Raw genomic sequence first — 15,351 nt, 5'->3', positions numbered from 1 at the left:
CCATTTTTAATGGATACCTATATACATTTGTAAGTTATATGATTTATCATTTAATTTTTATTTATGTATTTAGATAATTTATATGGACACCCACTCACTCTCAGTTTTAATATTGGGTTGATGTGTTTTAAACTTTTTTATACTTTTTTTAAAAATTCACATGGATATATAGCTATGTTATAAACGTTGCATTCATTCTCATATATATTATTTTGCAAGTTGCTGTTTTTCCTGATGTTTATTTTGTTTCCAATAATTGGTAAAATCATGTCCGTTTAGGGCTTGGAATTTTATTATGCGTTGAAAGCCACCAAAAGGGCTAGGGAAATCCTTATTATTTCTTTGCATCTCTGTGCAAATATGGCACTCCCTTGAAAAATGTTTCATGAAGAGAAGGATTATGGGGTAGTGATTTCTGACAGTCTCAAAATGGGTGAACAGTGCAGTCAGGTGGTAGGGAAAGCAAGTAGGATGCTTGGCTGCATAGCTAGAGGTATAACAAGCAGGAAGAGGGAGATTATGATCCCGCTATATAGAATGCTGGTGAGACCACATTTGGAATACTGTGTTCAGTTCTGGAGACCTCACCTACAAAAAGATATTGTCAAAATTGAACGGGTCCAAAGACGGGCTACAAGAATGGTGGAGGGTCTTAAGCATAAAACGTATCAGGAAAGACTTCATGAACTCAATCTGTATAGTCTGGAAGACAGAAGGAAAAGGGGGGACATGATCGAAACATTTAAATAGGTCAAAGGGTTAAATAAGGTCCAGGAGGGAAGTGTTTTTAATAGGAAAGTGAACACAAGAACAAGGGGACACAATCTGAAGTTAGTTGGGGGTAAGATCAAAAGCAACATGAGAAAATATTATTTTACTGAAAGAGTAGTAGATCCTTGGAACAAATTTCCAGCAGACGTGGTAGATAAATCCACAGTAACTGAATTTAAACATGCCTGGGATAAACATATATCCATCCTAAGATAAAATACAGAAAATAGTATAAGGGCAGACTAGATGGACCATGAGGTCTTTTTCTGCCGTCAGACTTCTATGTTTCTATGAGTAATCCAGGGTGGGGTGGAGCTCATCAAGTGGCTTGTTTGACTGATAGTTGTCACCAGAGGGATGGCAGATTATTGATTTTATGGTTGTACATTGGGATTTTATTTTTTGTACCGGTAAGTTACCCAGAGTAAGAGTAAGTGGGCAGTGATATAAATTTTCTAAACAAACAATTGTATCTAGCTTTCAATCCACACTTCTGTTTCGTCTTTCAAACAAACCAGAATCCAACCTACTTCTTTGAATCACGTTTTCCAATACAGCTGATTCTGCCTTCTGGGCAAGAAACGTCAAGAGTAATGGGTTTGGCTGGATTTTGGTTGAAGCTTTCCAAAAGCATTATCTTTGAAATAATTGCTGGATTCTAAAGTTTTCCTAATTTCAGTACGGATAGAGGCAGAGAGGGGGGTTTTTTAAAGGTTTTGGCTTTGCAATTTAACCTCATCTCATGAAATTGAGATGAAGTTCCTTTCTGCAATCTTGCGGTATAGAAGCCACCCAGAAGTCAAGTGAAAAACAAAGATGTTTTGTGGGAGTACAAAGATCTTAAATAAAAGTTTACAACTGAAAACTCTAATGGTAAAAATAATATCATGGGCTTTCCTAAATATGCCCATGTTACACCAACACTCCGCAGTCTGCATTGGTTGCTGATCAGTTTCCAATCACAATTCAAAGTGTTGGTTATGACCTATAAAGCCCTTCATGGCATCGGACCAGAATATCTCCGGGACCGCCTTCTGCCGCACCAATCCCAGCGACCAGTTAGGTCCCACAGAGTGGGCCTTCTCCGGGTCCCGCCAACTAAACAATGTCGTTTGGCGGGGACCAGGGGAATAGCCTTCTCTGTGGTGGCCCTGGCCCTCTGGAACCAGCTCCCCCCAGAGATCAGAATTGCCCCCACCCCCCTCGCCTTTTGTAAACTCCTTAAAACCCACCTCTGTTGTCAGGCATGGGGGAATTGAGATATACCTTCCCCCTAGGCCTATACAATTTTATGCATGGTATGTTTGTGTGTATGCTTGGTTTTTAATAAGGGCTTTTAGTAATTTAAATATTAGATTTGTTTTATGCTGTTTCTTCTTATTGTTGTTAGCCGCCCCGAGTCTACGGAGAGGGGCGGCATACAAATCCAATAAATAAATGAATAAATGAATAAACAAACAAACAAACAAACAATATATATTACAATACACCAGGGTGATTCGACACAAAAATATGTAACCCTTCCTTGGTGCAGAGCTGAAGGGATTGGATACTGTAGCCTAGAGGATAATTCTCTGCCTTAGAAGGCAAAGGTTGCAGGTTCAAGTCCCAGCGGGTATGGCTAGCTGATGAGGCCAAAATAAGGCTGAAATAGATCTATCCTAGTCTCCCTTAATTTTCAAATTCAGCAAAAAAAAACATGTGACATATATATATATGGGGCCATGCGAAACATTTGCTCTGTTTTTCCTCTTTTCCAAATAGAGCTGCAGCTGCAGGTACAATGTTTCTGCTAAATATCCCTTCCATTTAATTGATCACACTGGTTTCACTCATTGACAAGCTAGTTCTGTTACTATGCATTCCCCTGTTCATTCCCTCATTAGATTTGCATCCAATTTTCCTCCAAGAGTTCAAAGCAGGGTACGACTAAGATTTTCCCCACGTGAAGCTGCTTGAGCTAAGTAATAGTAAACCATCTATAGCTGTGTTTCTCTACTTTAAGATGTATAGACTTCGACTCTGGGTGGGAAATTCTGGGAATTGAAGTCTATACATCTTAGAAGTTGCCAAAGTTGAAAAACATGAGACATAGAACAATCCTAGATAATTAGGAATACAGATGTTCCCTTCCAGCATTCAGAGACGCTATTTCCTGCACTCTGCAGATGCATTTGGTTGAGTTACATTTTGTCTTCAGGGCTTCCCATCAATGCAGAAGAATTCAAGATATTTGGGGTAATGAGCTGTCACAGCCTCCCTTCCAGGGGAGATGTTACAGTGCAATAATAATGCAGTGGTACCTCTACTTATGAACTTAATTCATTTCGTGACCAGGTTCTTTAGAAAAGTTTGTAGGAAGAAGCAATTTTTCCCATAGGAATCAATGTAAAAGCAAATAATATATGTGTGTATGTTTTTTAGATACTGGGGTTTTTAGGCTTTTTAATGTAAAATTGTTATTTTAGATTTTAATATTAGATTTGTTACTATATATTGTTCTTATGATTGCTGTGAGCCGCCCCGAATCTAATAAATAATAATAATAATAATAATAATAATAATAATAATAATAATAATAATAATAAATAATGCGTGCAATTGGGAAAACCACAGGGAGGGTGGAGACCCTGCCTTTTCCAGCCCTGTTTCCTCCCAGGAGATTGCTAGAGAAGCCCCACGGAGGCTTCTCTCTGCCTTTTCCAGACCTGTTTCCTCCCAGGAGATTCCTAGAGAGGCCTCACGGAGGCTTCTCCCTGTCTTTTCTAGCCCTGTTTCCTCCCAGGAGATTCCTAGAGAGGCCCCACGGAGGCTTCTCTCTGCCTTTTCCAGCCCTGTTTCCTCCCAGGAGATTCCTAGAGAGGCCCCACGGAGGCTTCTCCCTGCCTTTTCCAGCCCTGTTTCCTCCCAGGAGGTTCCCAGAGAGGCCCTACAGAGGCTTCTCTCTGCCTTTTCCAGCCCTGTTTCCTCCCAGGAGGTTCCTAGAGAGGCCCCACGGAGGGTTCTCCCTGTCTTTTCTAGCCCTGTTTCCTCCCAGGAGATTCCTAGAGAGGCCCCACGGAGGTTTCTCTCTGCCTTTTCCAGCCCTGTTTCCTCCCAGGAGATTCCTAGAGAGGCCCCACGGAGGCTTCTCCCTGCCTTTTGCAGCCCTGTTTCCTCCCAGGAGGTTCCCAGAGAGGCCCTACAGAGGCTTCTCCCTACCTTTTCCGGTTACAGTTTCGGAGGCTTTGGTTCCTGAGAAGAAGCAAAAAATCTTGAAAATCTTGAAAATCTAGAAAAGTTCGCAAGTTGGGGCGTTCTTAGGTAGAGGTACCACTGTACATATACGAGTACCACAGTCCAAGAAAGAGATTCAGGTTTGGCTTGGCGATGACATCTCTGCGTAAATTAAATCTGATGAAACAGTAATATCAGAATTTATTTGTAATATAGCCAATGTAACGCAATGTAAACAGAAACATATATTAAGCTTCCTGCGCAAAGGGCTAAATATAAAACTGGATGATTAAAAAAAAGACAACTCCAACCTGCACGATGAATTCTGAGTAAGCTTCTTTCATTTTGGAAATAATAAGGAAGAGTTTGGAAGGCTAATATGGCACTGAATGCAATTTTTTCCTTTCCTTCTGGCAGGTTCAACTAATCAGTGATGCATACAACCTGGTGATTGATGCCATGCTTGGCGTAGGAGACAGCCTGGGGGAACTTTCGGAGCCCTACTGCACAATCCTGGCAACTCTCAAACAAATTCGGATTCCTCTTGTCAGCCTGGATGTCCCATCAGGTGTGTAGATGAGATCTCTGTACCCCTGAACCAGTTCTTCTCAAATAGTGAGGTGCCTCCTCCCTGGAGGGGGTGTGTGTGAAGTGATGTCGGGGGGGCACGTGACCCCAGGAAACGTGCTCTTTTTTGCCCCAGGAAGTAGGAATTTTTTGCACTGAACAATAGCACACAGCACAGAGCAGGAGATATGAAGTGCAGATAATAAACCCTTAAGTGACACCAAAGAAAAGATGAAAAGAAAAGAGGAGAGAGAAGGAGATAATGAGACAAACGTAAGTCTCCTGAAAGCTAAGACGAGGAAATAGGACGGAGCATATATAGCGCTTGGCTTCACTGTAACTATGGTGGGAGACAAGAAAAAAACGCTATGTTTACTGTGTCAAATATGTTTGTTTATCTGTCTGTCTGTCTGTCTGTCTGTCTGTCTGTCTGTCTATCTGTCTATCTGTTTGTTTATTTATTGTTAGAGTTGAAAGGGACCATGTAGGTCATCAAGTCCAACCCCCTGCCTGAGCAGGAATCCTAAAGCACCCCAGCCAAATGGCAGTCCAATTTCCCCTTGAAAGTGTCCAGAGTTGGGGAGTTCACAACCTCTGCAGGCAGGCTGTTCCAATGGTTGATCGCTCTGACCGTCAGGAAGTTTTTCCTTAGTTCTAGGTTGAATCTCTCCTTGGTCAGCTTCCAGCCGTTGTTCTTCGTCCGGCCCTCTGGTGCTCTGGAGAATAGAGCGACCCCCTCCTCTCTGTGGCAACCCCTCATATACCTGTATACAGCTATCATGTCCCCTCTGGCCCTCCTTTTCTCTAGGCTATCCATGCCCAGTTCCCGCAATCTCTCTTCGTAAGTCTTGGTTTCGAGTCCCCTAATCATTTTGGTTGCTCTTTTCTGCACCTTCTCCAGAGTTTCAATGTCTCTTTTGAAAAGAAAAGGATTTAGGGGTAGTGATTTCTGACAGTCTCAAAATGGGTGAACAGTGCAGTCAGGCGGTAGGGAAAGCAAGTAGGATGCTTGGCTGCATAGCTAGAGGTATAACAAGCAGGAAGAGGGAGATTATGATCCCACTATATAGAATGCTGGTGAGACCACATTTGGAATACTGTGTTCAGTTCTGGAGACCTCACCTACAAAAAGATATTGACAAAATTGAACGGGTCCAAAGACGGGCTACAAGAATGGTGGAAGGTCTTAAGCATAAAACGTATCAGGAAAGACTTCATGAACTCAATCTGTATAGTCTGGAGGACAGAAGGTAAAGGGGGGACATGATCGAAACATTTAAATATGTTAAAGGGTTAAATAAGGTCCAGGAGGGAAGTGTTTTTAATAGGAAAGTGAACACAAGAACAAGGGGACACAATCTGAAGTTAGTTGGGGGAAAGACCAAAAGCAACATGAGAAAATATTATTTTACTGAAAGAGTAGTAGATCCTTGGAACAAACTTCCAGCAGACGTGGTAGATAAATCCACAGTAACTGAATTTAAACATGCCTGGGATAAACATATATCCATCCTAAGATAAAATACAGAAAATAGTATAAGGGCAGACTAGATGGACCATGAGGTCTTTTTCTGCCGTCAGACTTCTATGTTTCTATGTTTCTAAGTGTGGTGACCAGAACTGGATGCAATACTCCAGATGTGGTTGACAGTGGACAGCATGAAGCCAAATAAATTAAGGCGTCACTTAAATACATTACACCCCAATTGCACTGATAAGCTGTTTGAGTTTTTTCAGCAAAAATGTGCCGAATATTGGAAAAAATAAAGCTGGCAGAGTTGGTGTGTGTGTGTCGCAAAATGTGTTCTTCTTCCTGGGTGGGGGGGGACAGAAAATAATTGAGAAGCACTGCCTTGAACTCATCCATTAGCATTGGTCTAATGTCCAATCATTAGGTAAAGGAAAGCAGCCACTATCCTAGGAATCGGCTTTTGATGTTGTTAAAGAGCAGCTATTTTCTGGTTCTGCAGCTGCGAGAGCAATCATGGGCTTTCCCAAATATGCCCATATTACTCCAACACTCCACAGTCTGCATTGGTTGCCGATCAGTTTCCGGTCACAATTCAAAGTGTTGGTTATGACCTATAAAGCCTTTCATGGCATTGGACCAGAATATCTCCGGGACCGCCTTCTGCCGCACGAATCCCAGCGACCAGTTAGGTCCCACAGAGTGGGCCTTCTCCGGGTCCGGTCAACCAAACAATGCCGCTTGGCAGGACCCAGGGGAAGAGCCTTCTCTGTGGCGGCCCCGGCCCTCTGGAACCAACTCCCCCCAGAGATTAGAATTGCCCCCACCCTCCTCGCCTTTCGTAAGCTACTTAAAACCCACCTCTGCCGCCATGCATGGGGGAACTGAGATACACTTTCCCCCTAGGCCTTTACCATTTTATGCATGGTATGTCTATATGTATGTTTGGTTTTTATAATAAGGGTTTTTAATTGTTTTTAGTATTGGATTATTATTGTATGTTGTCCTGTTATTGCTATTAGCTGCCCTGAGTCTTCGGAGAGGGGCGGCGTACAAATCCAATCAATCAATCAACCAACCAATCAATCAATCAATTAATTAATTCTATAATGGAGGGGATGGGGGTCCCAGTCAGATACATTTGAGCCCCTTCAGATTCTTGGAGGTCAATTCAGCTGGTCTTTTGGGAAGTAGGTGGCTATATCCCAATTTTCCACCCCTACATTTATTGATCCCTCCATCCCTCCCTCCATTTTGCTAGGCCTATACAGGTAGTTCCCTACTTACAACCATCCATTTAGTGACTCTTTCAACTTTCACTATTTGAAAAAAAAGTGGTTTACAACTAGTCCTCACATTTATAACCGTTGCAGCATCCCCGTGGTCACATGATCAAAACTGGGCACTTGGCAACTGGCATGTATTTATAATGGTTGCAGCATCCTGGAGTTATGTGATTGTCATTTGCAACCTTCCCAGCCTGCTTCTTCCGACAAGCAAGGTCAACGGAGGAAGCCAGATTCAACAATAATAACAATGACAACAGAGTTGAAAGGGACCTTGGAGATCTTCTAGTCCAACCTCCGACTTAGCAGGAAACCCTACCGTCTTCAGACAGATGGTTATCCAACATCTTCTTAAAAACTTCCAGTGTTGGAGCATTCACACCTCCTGGAGGCAATCTGTTCCATTGATCAACCCTTCTGTCACGAAATTTCTCTTTAGTTCTAAGTTGCTTCTCTCCTTGATTAGTTTCCATCCATTGCTTCTTGTTCTACCCTCAGATGCTTTGGAAGTATAGGTTGACTCCCTCTTTTTTTTGTGGCAACTGTAAGGCACCCTGAGTCCCTTGGAGAAGGGCGGCATAGAAATCCCAGTAATAAGTAAATAATAAACAGATTAACTCACAATCCCAAGCCTTGCCTAGGGAAAGCCCATATATCATTGAGATTGACAAATGCTGGTTTAGCTAGATTCGAACGCCCCTCGCATGCTATCATTCCACTCATTCCTTAAAGCTTTGTGGGCGGAGTATTTGTTATGTAGTCATAGGGGAAAAAAATACTAAACTAAATTAGGACAAAACGCTCCCTGCTGGCTAGAGATGTCAATGACTACTTCAGCTTCAATCGCAACAACACAAGAGCAGCAACAGATACAATAATAATAATAATAATAATAATAATAATAATAATAATAATAATAATAATAATGTATTGGATTTGTATGCCACCCCTCTCCGTAGACTCAGGGCAGCTAACAACAATGATAAAAACAGCATGTGACAATCCAATAATAAAACAACTAAAAACCCTTATTATAAAACCAAACGTACACACAGACATACCATGCATAACTTGTAATGGCCTAGGGGGAAGGAATATCTCAACTCCCCCATGCCTGGCGATATAAATGAGTCTTGAGTAGTTTACGAACCGCTCCAAACTTGACTGTAAAAAACATGACTTCAGCAACCGAGTTGTCGAAGCGTGGAACTCATTACCTGACTCAGTAGTGTCATCCGCTAACCCCCAACATTTTTCCCTTAGACTATCCACGACTGACCTCTCCAGGTTCCTTAGAGGTCAGTAAGGGACGTGCATAAGTGCACCAGTGTGCCTTCCGTGCCCTGTCCAATTGTCTCTCCTTATCTCATTTATCTTTTCTTCCTTTCAAATATGTTCACCTATACTTTTATATCTTTTCTTCTATTCTTTTCTTTACTAATATTATTACCTATCTTTCTCTTCAATGTGTATTATGTATTGGACAAAATAAATAAATAAATAAATAAATAAATAAATAAATAAATAAATAAATAAATAAAAATAAATAAATAATAAATAAATAAATAAATTATAAATAATAAATAAATAAATAAATTCATTCATTCATTCATTCATTCATTCATTCATTCATTCATTCATTCTATAATGGAGGGGATGGGGGTCCCAGTCAGATACATTTGAGCCCCTTCAGATTCTTGGAGGTCAATACAGCTGGTCTTTTGGGAAGTAGGTGGCCATATCCCAATTTTCCACCCCTCCATTTATTCATCCCTCCATCCCTCCCTCCATTTTGCTAGGCCTATACGGATAGTTCTCTACTTACATCCACCCATTTAGTGACTCTTTCAACTTTCACTATTGAAAAAAAAAAGGTTTACAACTAGTCCTCACATTTACGACCGTTGCAGCATCCCCGTGGTCACATGATCAAAACTGGGCACTTGGCAACTGGCATGTATTTATAATGGTTGCAGTATCCTGGAGTTATGTGATTGTCATTTGCAACCTTCCCAGCCTGCTTCTTCCGACAAGCAAGGTCAACGGAGGAAGCCAGATTCAACAATAATAACAATGACAACAGAGTTGAAAGGGACCTTGGAGATCTTCTAGTCCAACCTCCGACTTAGCAGGAAACCCTACACTCTTCAGACAGATGGTTATCCAACATCTTCTTAAAAACTTCCAGTGTTGGAGCATTCACAAGTTCTGGAGGCAAGCTGTTCCATTGATCAACCGTTCTGTCACGAAATTCCTCTTTAGTTCTAAGTTGCTTCTCTCCTTGATTAGTTTCCATCAATTGCTTCTTGTTCTACCCTCAGATGCTTTGGAAGTATAGGTTGACTCCCTCTTTTTTTTGTGGCAACTGTAAGGCACCCTGAGTCCCTTGGAGAAGGGCGGCATAGAAATCCCAGTAATAAATAAATAATAAATAGATTAACTCACAATCCCAAGCCTTGCCTAGGGAAAGCCCATATATCATTGAGATTGACAAATGCCGGTTTAGCTAGATTCGAACGCCCCTCACATGCTATCATTCCACTCATTCCTTAAAGCTTTGTGGGCGGAGTATTTGTTATGTAGTCATAGGGGAAAAAAATACTAAACTAAATTAGGACAAAACGCTCCCTGCTGGCTAGAGATGTCAATGACTACTTCAGCTTCAATCGCAACAACACAAGAGCAGCAACAGATTCAATAATAATAATAATAATAATAATAATAATAATAATAATAATAATAATAATTTATTGGATTTGTATGCCGCCCCTCTCCGTAGACTCAGGGCGGCTTACAACAATGATAAAAACAGCATGTGACAATCCAATAATAAAACAACTAAAAACCCTTATTATAAAACCAAACATACACACAGACATACCATGCATAACTTGTAATGGCCTAGGGGGAAGGAATATCTCAACTCCCCCATGCCTGGCGGTATAAATGAGTCTTGAGTAGTTTACGAACCGCTCCAAACTTGACTAAAAAACAGGACTTCAGCAACCGAGTTGTCGAAGCGTGGAACTCATTACCTGACTCAGTAGTGTCAACCCCTAACCCCCAACGTTTTCCCCTTAGACTATCCACGACTGACCTCTCCAGGTTCCTTAGAGGTCAGTAAGGGGCGTGCATAAGTGCACCAGTGTGCCTTCCGTCCCCTGTCCAACTGTCTCTCCTTATCTCAATTATCTTTTCTTCCTTTCAAATATGTTCACCTATACTTTTTTTTATCTTTTCTTCTATTCTTTTCTTTACTTATATTATTACCTATCTTTCTCTTCAATGTGTATTATGTATTGGACAAAATAAATAAATAACTAAATAAAATAAAAAAATAAAAAAATCAATCAATCAATCAATCAACCAACCAACCAACCAACCAATCAATCAATCAATCAATCAATCATAATAAATAAATAAATAAATATAAAATAAAATAACATAACATAACACAAAACTAAACTAAACTAAACTAAACTAAATAAAATTAAATAATATTTAAAAAAATAAAGTAAAATAAATAAAATATAATAAAATAAAATAAGATTCTGAGAAGTAGCCTGGACTCATCTGAATACCAGGTAGGAGGAAAGCTGCTTGAGAGGATCAATTTCACCCACATGAAGTCTCCATTAATGTCGCCCCTGCACATTGCCATCCCCCCTTCCCTGTCCTTTCAGAACACGACACGCCTTGGTTCTCCCTCCTCTTCATTTTAATCCCTTCTCCACTTCTTCATACTTCCGTCCTCTTGCCAAATTCCAGCTTGGCTGGTTGGCACCTGCGGTGTCTGTCTGAAGAGGCGGTTCTTTTGAACGGCAGCGCTTGCTGTAAGAAGGAATCGCTTTTCCTAAAACGAGACATGATGTCATCTTCAGACACATTTTGCTGTGTCTAGAGTTGTGGGGCAGCCTGAAACCTGCTTTCACCATCAAGGGAAGCAATTCCTTCTGTGGAAGAACAAACAGGCAGATGAGACACGGATGGGAATAAACGTCTCCTCCCTGAAATGTTCCAATTCCTTTCCACTGACAATGGTACAATCGGAATTTAATTTAATTTTGAGTTAAATTAATGGAGCAAGGATGAGATATTCATCAGCACAAAGCATTGGTCTGTTTTTAAACAAGCTGGCCGGGGAATTCTGGGAATTGAAGTCCAGACAACTGGATGGGGCTAAGATTGAGAAACAACAGACCAAGTTTCAAGTTTTATTGGATTTATATGCCGTCCCTCTCCGAAAACTCGGGGCGGCTAACAGCAATCATAGACAGTATACAATAATAATCCAATACTAAAAGCGAATTAAAACCCCTTAATATACAAAACCAAACACACATACATACAAACATACCATGCATACAATTGTAACGGCCTAGGGGGAGAAGAAATCTTAATTCCCCCATGCCTGGCGGCAGAGGTGGGTTTTAAGTAGCTTACGAAAGGCAAGGAGGCTGGGGGCAATTCTAATCTCTGGGGGGAGTTGGTTCCAGAGGGCCGGGGCCGCCACAGAGAAGGCTCTTCCCCTGGGTCCCGCCAAGACCAGTGATGATGGATTGTTTTTGGCTTGGGTGCCAAAAGGGTGCGCACGCACACGATAGCCCACACCAATAATGCAATGCCCCCTCCTACGCGCGCATGCTCACAGTCCTCACTGAAGCCTCCAGACTTCCGATTGGCCTGTCGGGCCATTTTTCGCCATCTGGTTTGTTCCGGTCACAATTCAAAGTGTTGGTAATGACCCATAAAGCCCTGCATGGCACCGGACCAGACTACCTACGGGACCGCCTTCTGCCGCACGAATCCCAGAGGCCAATTAGGTCCTACAGAGTCGGCCTTCTCCGGGTCCCGTCAACTAAACTATGCCGTCTGGCGGGACATAGGGGTAGAGCCTTCTCTGTGGTGGCCCCAGCCCTCTGGAATCAACTCCCCCTGGAGATTCAAATTGCCCCCACCCTCCTTGCCTTCCGCAAGATGTTAAAGACCCATTTATGCTACCGGGCATAGGGAGACTGAACTTCCTGGCCTTGGATGAGCTTCCCTCTCTCTTGCCTGTCTCCCCTCCAGCCTCACGCGGCCATCTCCCGCCTGAGGTGCAAGCAGAAGGCGTGGGTGGAAGCGGCGCTGGCAGCATTTATGCTACTGGCAGCACCCATTCGCCTAGCCACCCAGCCTGAGGCGGGAGGGGTGACCCAGGAAGGAGAACGCGGGAAACGTGAAGTAAATTGTCACGCCAGCGAGCGACACTGGTGAGGTTGTAAGTCGAGGACTTAACAGTTCACTTGAATAATGATGATCATTTATGCCACTCCCACCTGGTCACATGGCTGGCAAGCCACTCCTACCCAGTCACATGACCATTAAGCCACACCCACAAAACAAGCCAGTGTGGGAGTAAAAATTTTGGCTGCCCATTACTGGGGACACCCCTACTGTAAACGCCTGATTGGTCAGATTGTAAAAATACGTTCCAAGGCATCAGAGTAGAAGCTTTAGTTCCTTTAGAATTGCCCCCACCCTCCTTGCCTTCCGTAAACTCCTTAAAACCCATCTCTGTCGTCAGGCATGGGGAAACTGAAATAACTTCCCCAGGCCTATATTGTTTATGTATGGTGTGTTGTGTGCATGTTTTTTAAATTATGGGGTTTTAGTTTAAATTATTAGATTTGTATTACATTTTGTTTTGCCACTATTGTTGTGCGCCGCCCCGAGTCTACGGAGAGGGGCGGCATACAAATCTAATAAATAAATAAATAAATAAATAGATAGATAAATAGATAGATAGATAGATAGATAGATAGATAGATAGATAGATAGATAAACAGACAAACAGACAAACAGACAAACAGACAAATAATAATAATAACAACAACAACAACAACAACAACAACAACAACAACAACAACATGGGAAATTTGTCTTTCTCAAGGGCTTAGATGTCCCCTGTGAAATGGTCGTTCAACCCCCCAAAAGGATCCCGACCCCCAGGTTGAGAACCACTGATTTAGAGTTTCCTTTAATTAAAGCTGAAAAAAAATCTCTGAAAATGAATTATTGAAGGAGAAATAGAGAATACACCCCCCCCCACTGGGGGATATCTGGATAATTAGAGCAAAGATCAGGTGGTGGTTCCTGGGGTTGTTGGATTTTCTTGCCTTATTTTTGCTCTTTCTTTGCAGGTTGGGATGTAGAGATGGGCAGCAGCGATGGAATCAGCCCCGATGTTCTTGTCTCTTTGGCGGCTCCGAAGCAATGCGCCACAAGATTTATGGGCAAGCACCACCTGGTAGCTGGGCGCTTCCTCCCCTACGACGTGCAGAAGAAATTCGAACTGAATTTGCCAGAATACCCTGGCACAGAATGTGTGGTTTCTCTGTAGAGCAGGGGTGTCCAACCATGGCAATTTGTAAGACTTGCGGACTTCAACTCCCAGAATTCCCCAGCCAGCATGGGGAATTCTGGAGAGTTGAAGTTGCCAAGGTTTAGAGATGGACACAATCATCCAGCAGTTTGTGGCTTCCGGGTATCTTGGCCCTGCTAAGAACTCCCTGGTTTGCTTCTCTCGAATGTCAAAACGAGATCCCCAGTATTAATCAGTTCCATGTCTAGGCGTTGGAATGTAGAATAGCATTGTTTAATTCATAGTACAAAACCTGGCAAAACCATTTGGAAGAAACAGAAGCGCTCAGACAACTGAGCCACCTAAGGGGAACCCTCCAGGAAATGTGAATTAAAAGAGATACACGTAAATTCCTCTTGAAATAACTGTTATGAAACCCATTAGAGTTCAACTTTGCCTACCCCTGGACTAGTCTATTGCAATCAAGACAGGGGTGGCTGCAAGGGAAGGGGCTCATATGTCCACCTCTTACACATTTTAAATATCTCACCCCACCCTGCATTCAGGTGAACACACCTGAATGGAAAGATCTCGATGTAAAGGTGAGACAAAGGTGCTGGGAAGAGGCATTCAAGTTTGCTAGGCCTTAACGAACAGTTTGGGACAGGAGTTGATGAAAAACGGATGAGTAATGTTCTATTTATTTATCTTTATTTATATTAAAATTCTTCCCTGCCCTTCTAATATATACAGTATACACGTCACGGAAAACAGGAGGTGCGTAATATGAAAAAAGTTAGAGCGATGCCGGGAAAAATTTCAAATGGCATTTTTAAAACTTTCTTTTCCCACAGAGTTTGGTATCCGCCTTCCCTTCTCTTAAAATGGACTTATAGGTAGCATTTGATTTGTGACCGTAGTCGAGCCCAGAATTATGGTTGTAAATCATGCTAGTTGTTAAGCGGGTCACCATATGATCCTGACCAGTTTTATGACCTTTTTTTGTAGAGGTTGTTAATTTAATTTTAATTTAATATACAGTGTTCCCTCGATTTTCGCGGGGGATGCGTTCTGAGACCGCCCGCGAAAGTCGAATTTCCGCAAAGTAGAGATGTGGAAGTAAATACACAATTTTTGGCTATGGATAGTATCACAAGCCATCCCTTAACACTTTAAACCCCTAAATTACCCTTTCCCATTCCCTTAACAACCATTTACTCATCATTATTACTGGTACTCACTGTTGAATAAGACACTTAGTGATCCTGATATTTATAAACATAATTATTTATTAACAATATATTTTTTTTGTTATTTATTTGCAAAAATTATTAGTTTGGTGATGACGTATGATGTCATCGGGCAGAAAAAAATGTGGTATAGAAAAAAACCCGCAAAGTATTTTTTAATTAATATTTTTTGAAAAACCATGGAATAGACATTTCGCGAAGTTCGAACCCGCGAAAATTGAGGGAACACTGTATATTCGACTTCTATGCCACCCAATCCCATAGGATGCAGGGCAGCTTACAACAATAAACACAATACAATAGTATAATAATAAAAAGAAGTTGAAAAGCAACAGTAAATAAAACCCCATGACCCTAACAAACCCATTATAAACCCCCCCCCCAAAAGCCACAAACATACATACCCGACAAACATACTTTGAGCACGTCTGATGTTAAAGTTCACAGCTC

At 41.9% G+C, this 15,351-nt stretch overlaps 1 protein-coding gene across 1 annotated transcript in view; it reads left to right on the top strand.

Moving 5' to 3' along the window:
- Nucleotides 1-14,876, top strand: part of YJEFN3 (YjeF N-terminal domain containing 3) — a 49,250-nt gene extending 34,374 nt beyond the window's left edge. Inside the window, exons 5-6 of the mRNA XM_070732641.1 lie at nucleotides 4,405-4,555; nucleotides 13,491-14,876. Coding sequence (XP_070588742.1) covers nucleotides 4,405-4,555; nucleotides 13,491-13,690 — 351 coding nt within the window. The 3' untranslated portion in view covers nucleotides 13,691-14,876. The remainder of the gene's footprint in view (nucleotides 1-4,404; nucleotides 4,556-13,490) is intronic.
- Nucleotides 14,877-15,351: the final 475 nt, after the last annotated feature.

This window comes from Erythrolamprus reginae, chromosome 1, assembly GCF_031021105.1.
Source record: "Erythrolamprus reginae isolate rEryReg1 chromosome 1, rEryReg1.hap1, whole genome shotgun sequence".
In the NCBI taxonomy this organism is placed as follows: Eukaryota; Metazoa; Chordata; class Lepidosauria; order Squamata; family Dipsadidae; genus Erythrolamprus; species Erythrolamprus reginae.
This window is presented reverse-complemented; position numbering and strand designations above follow the sequence as displayed.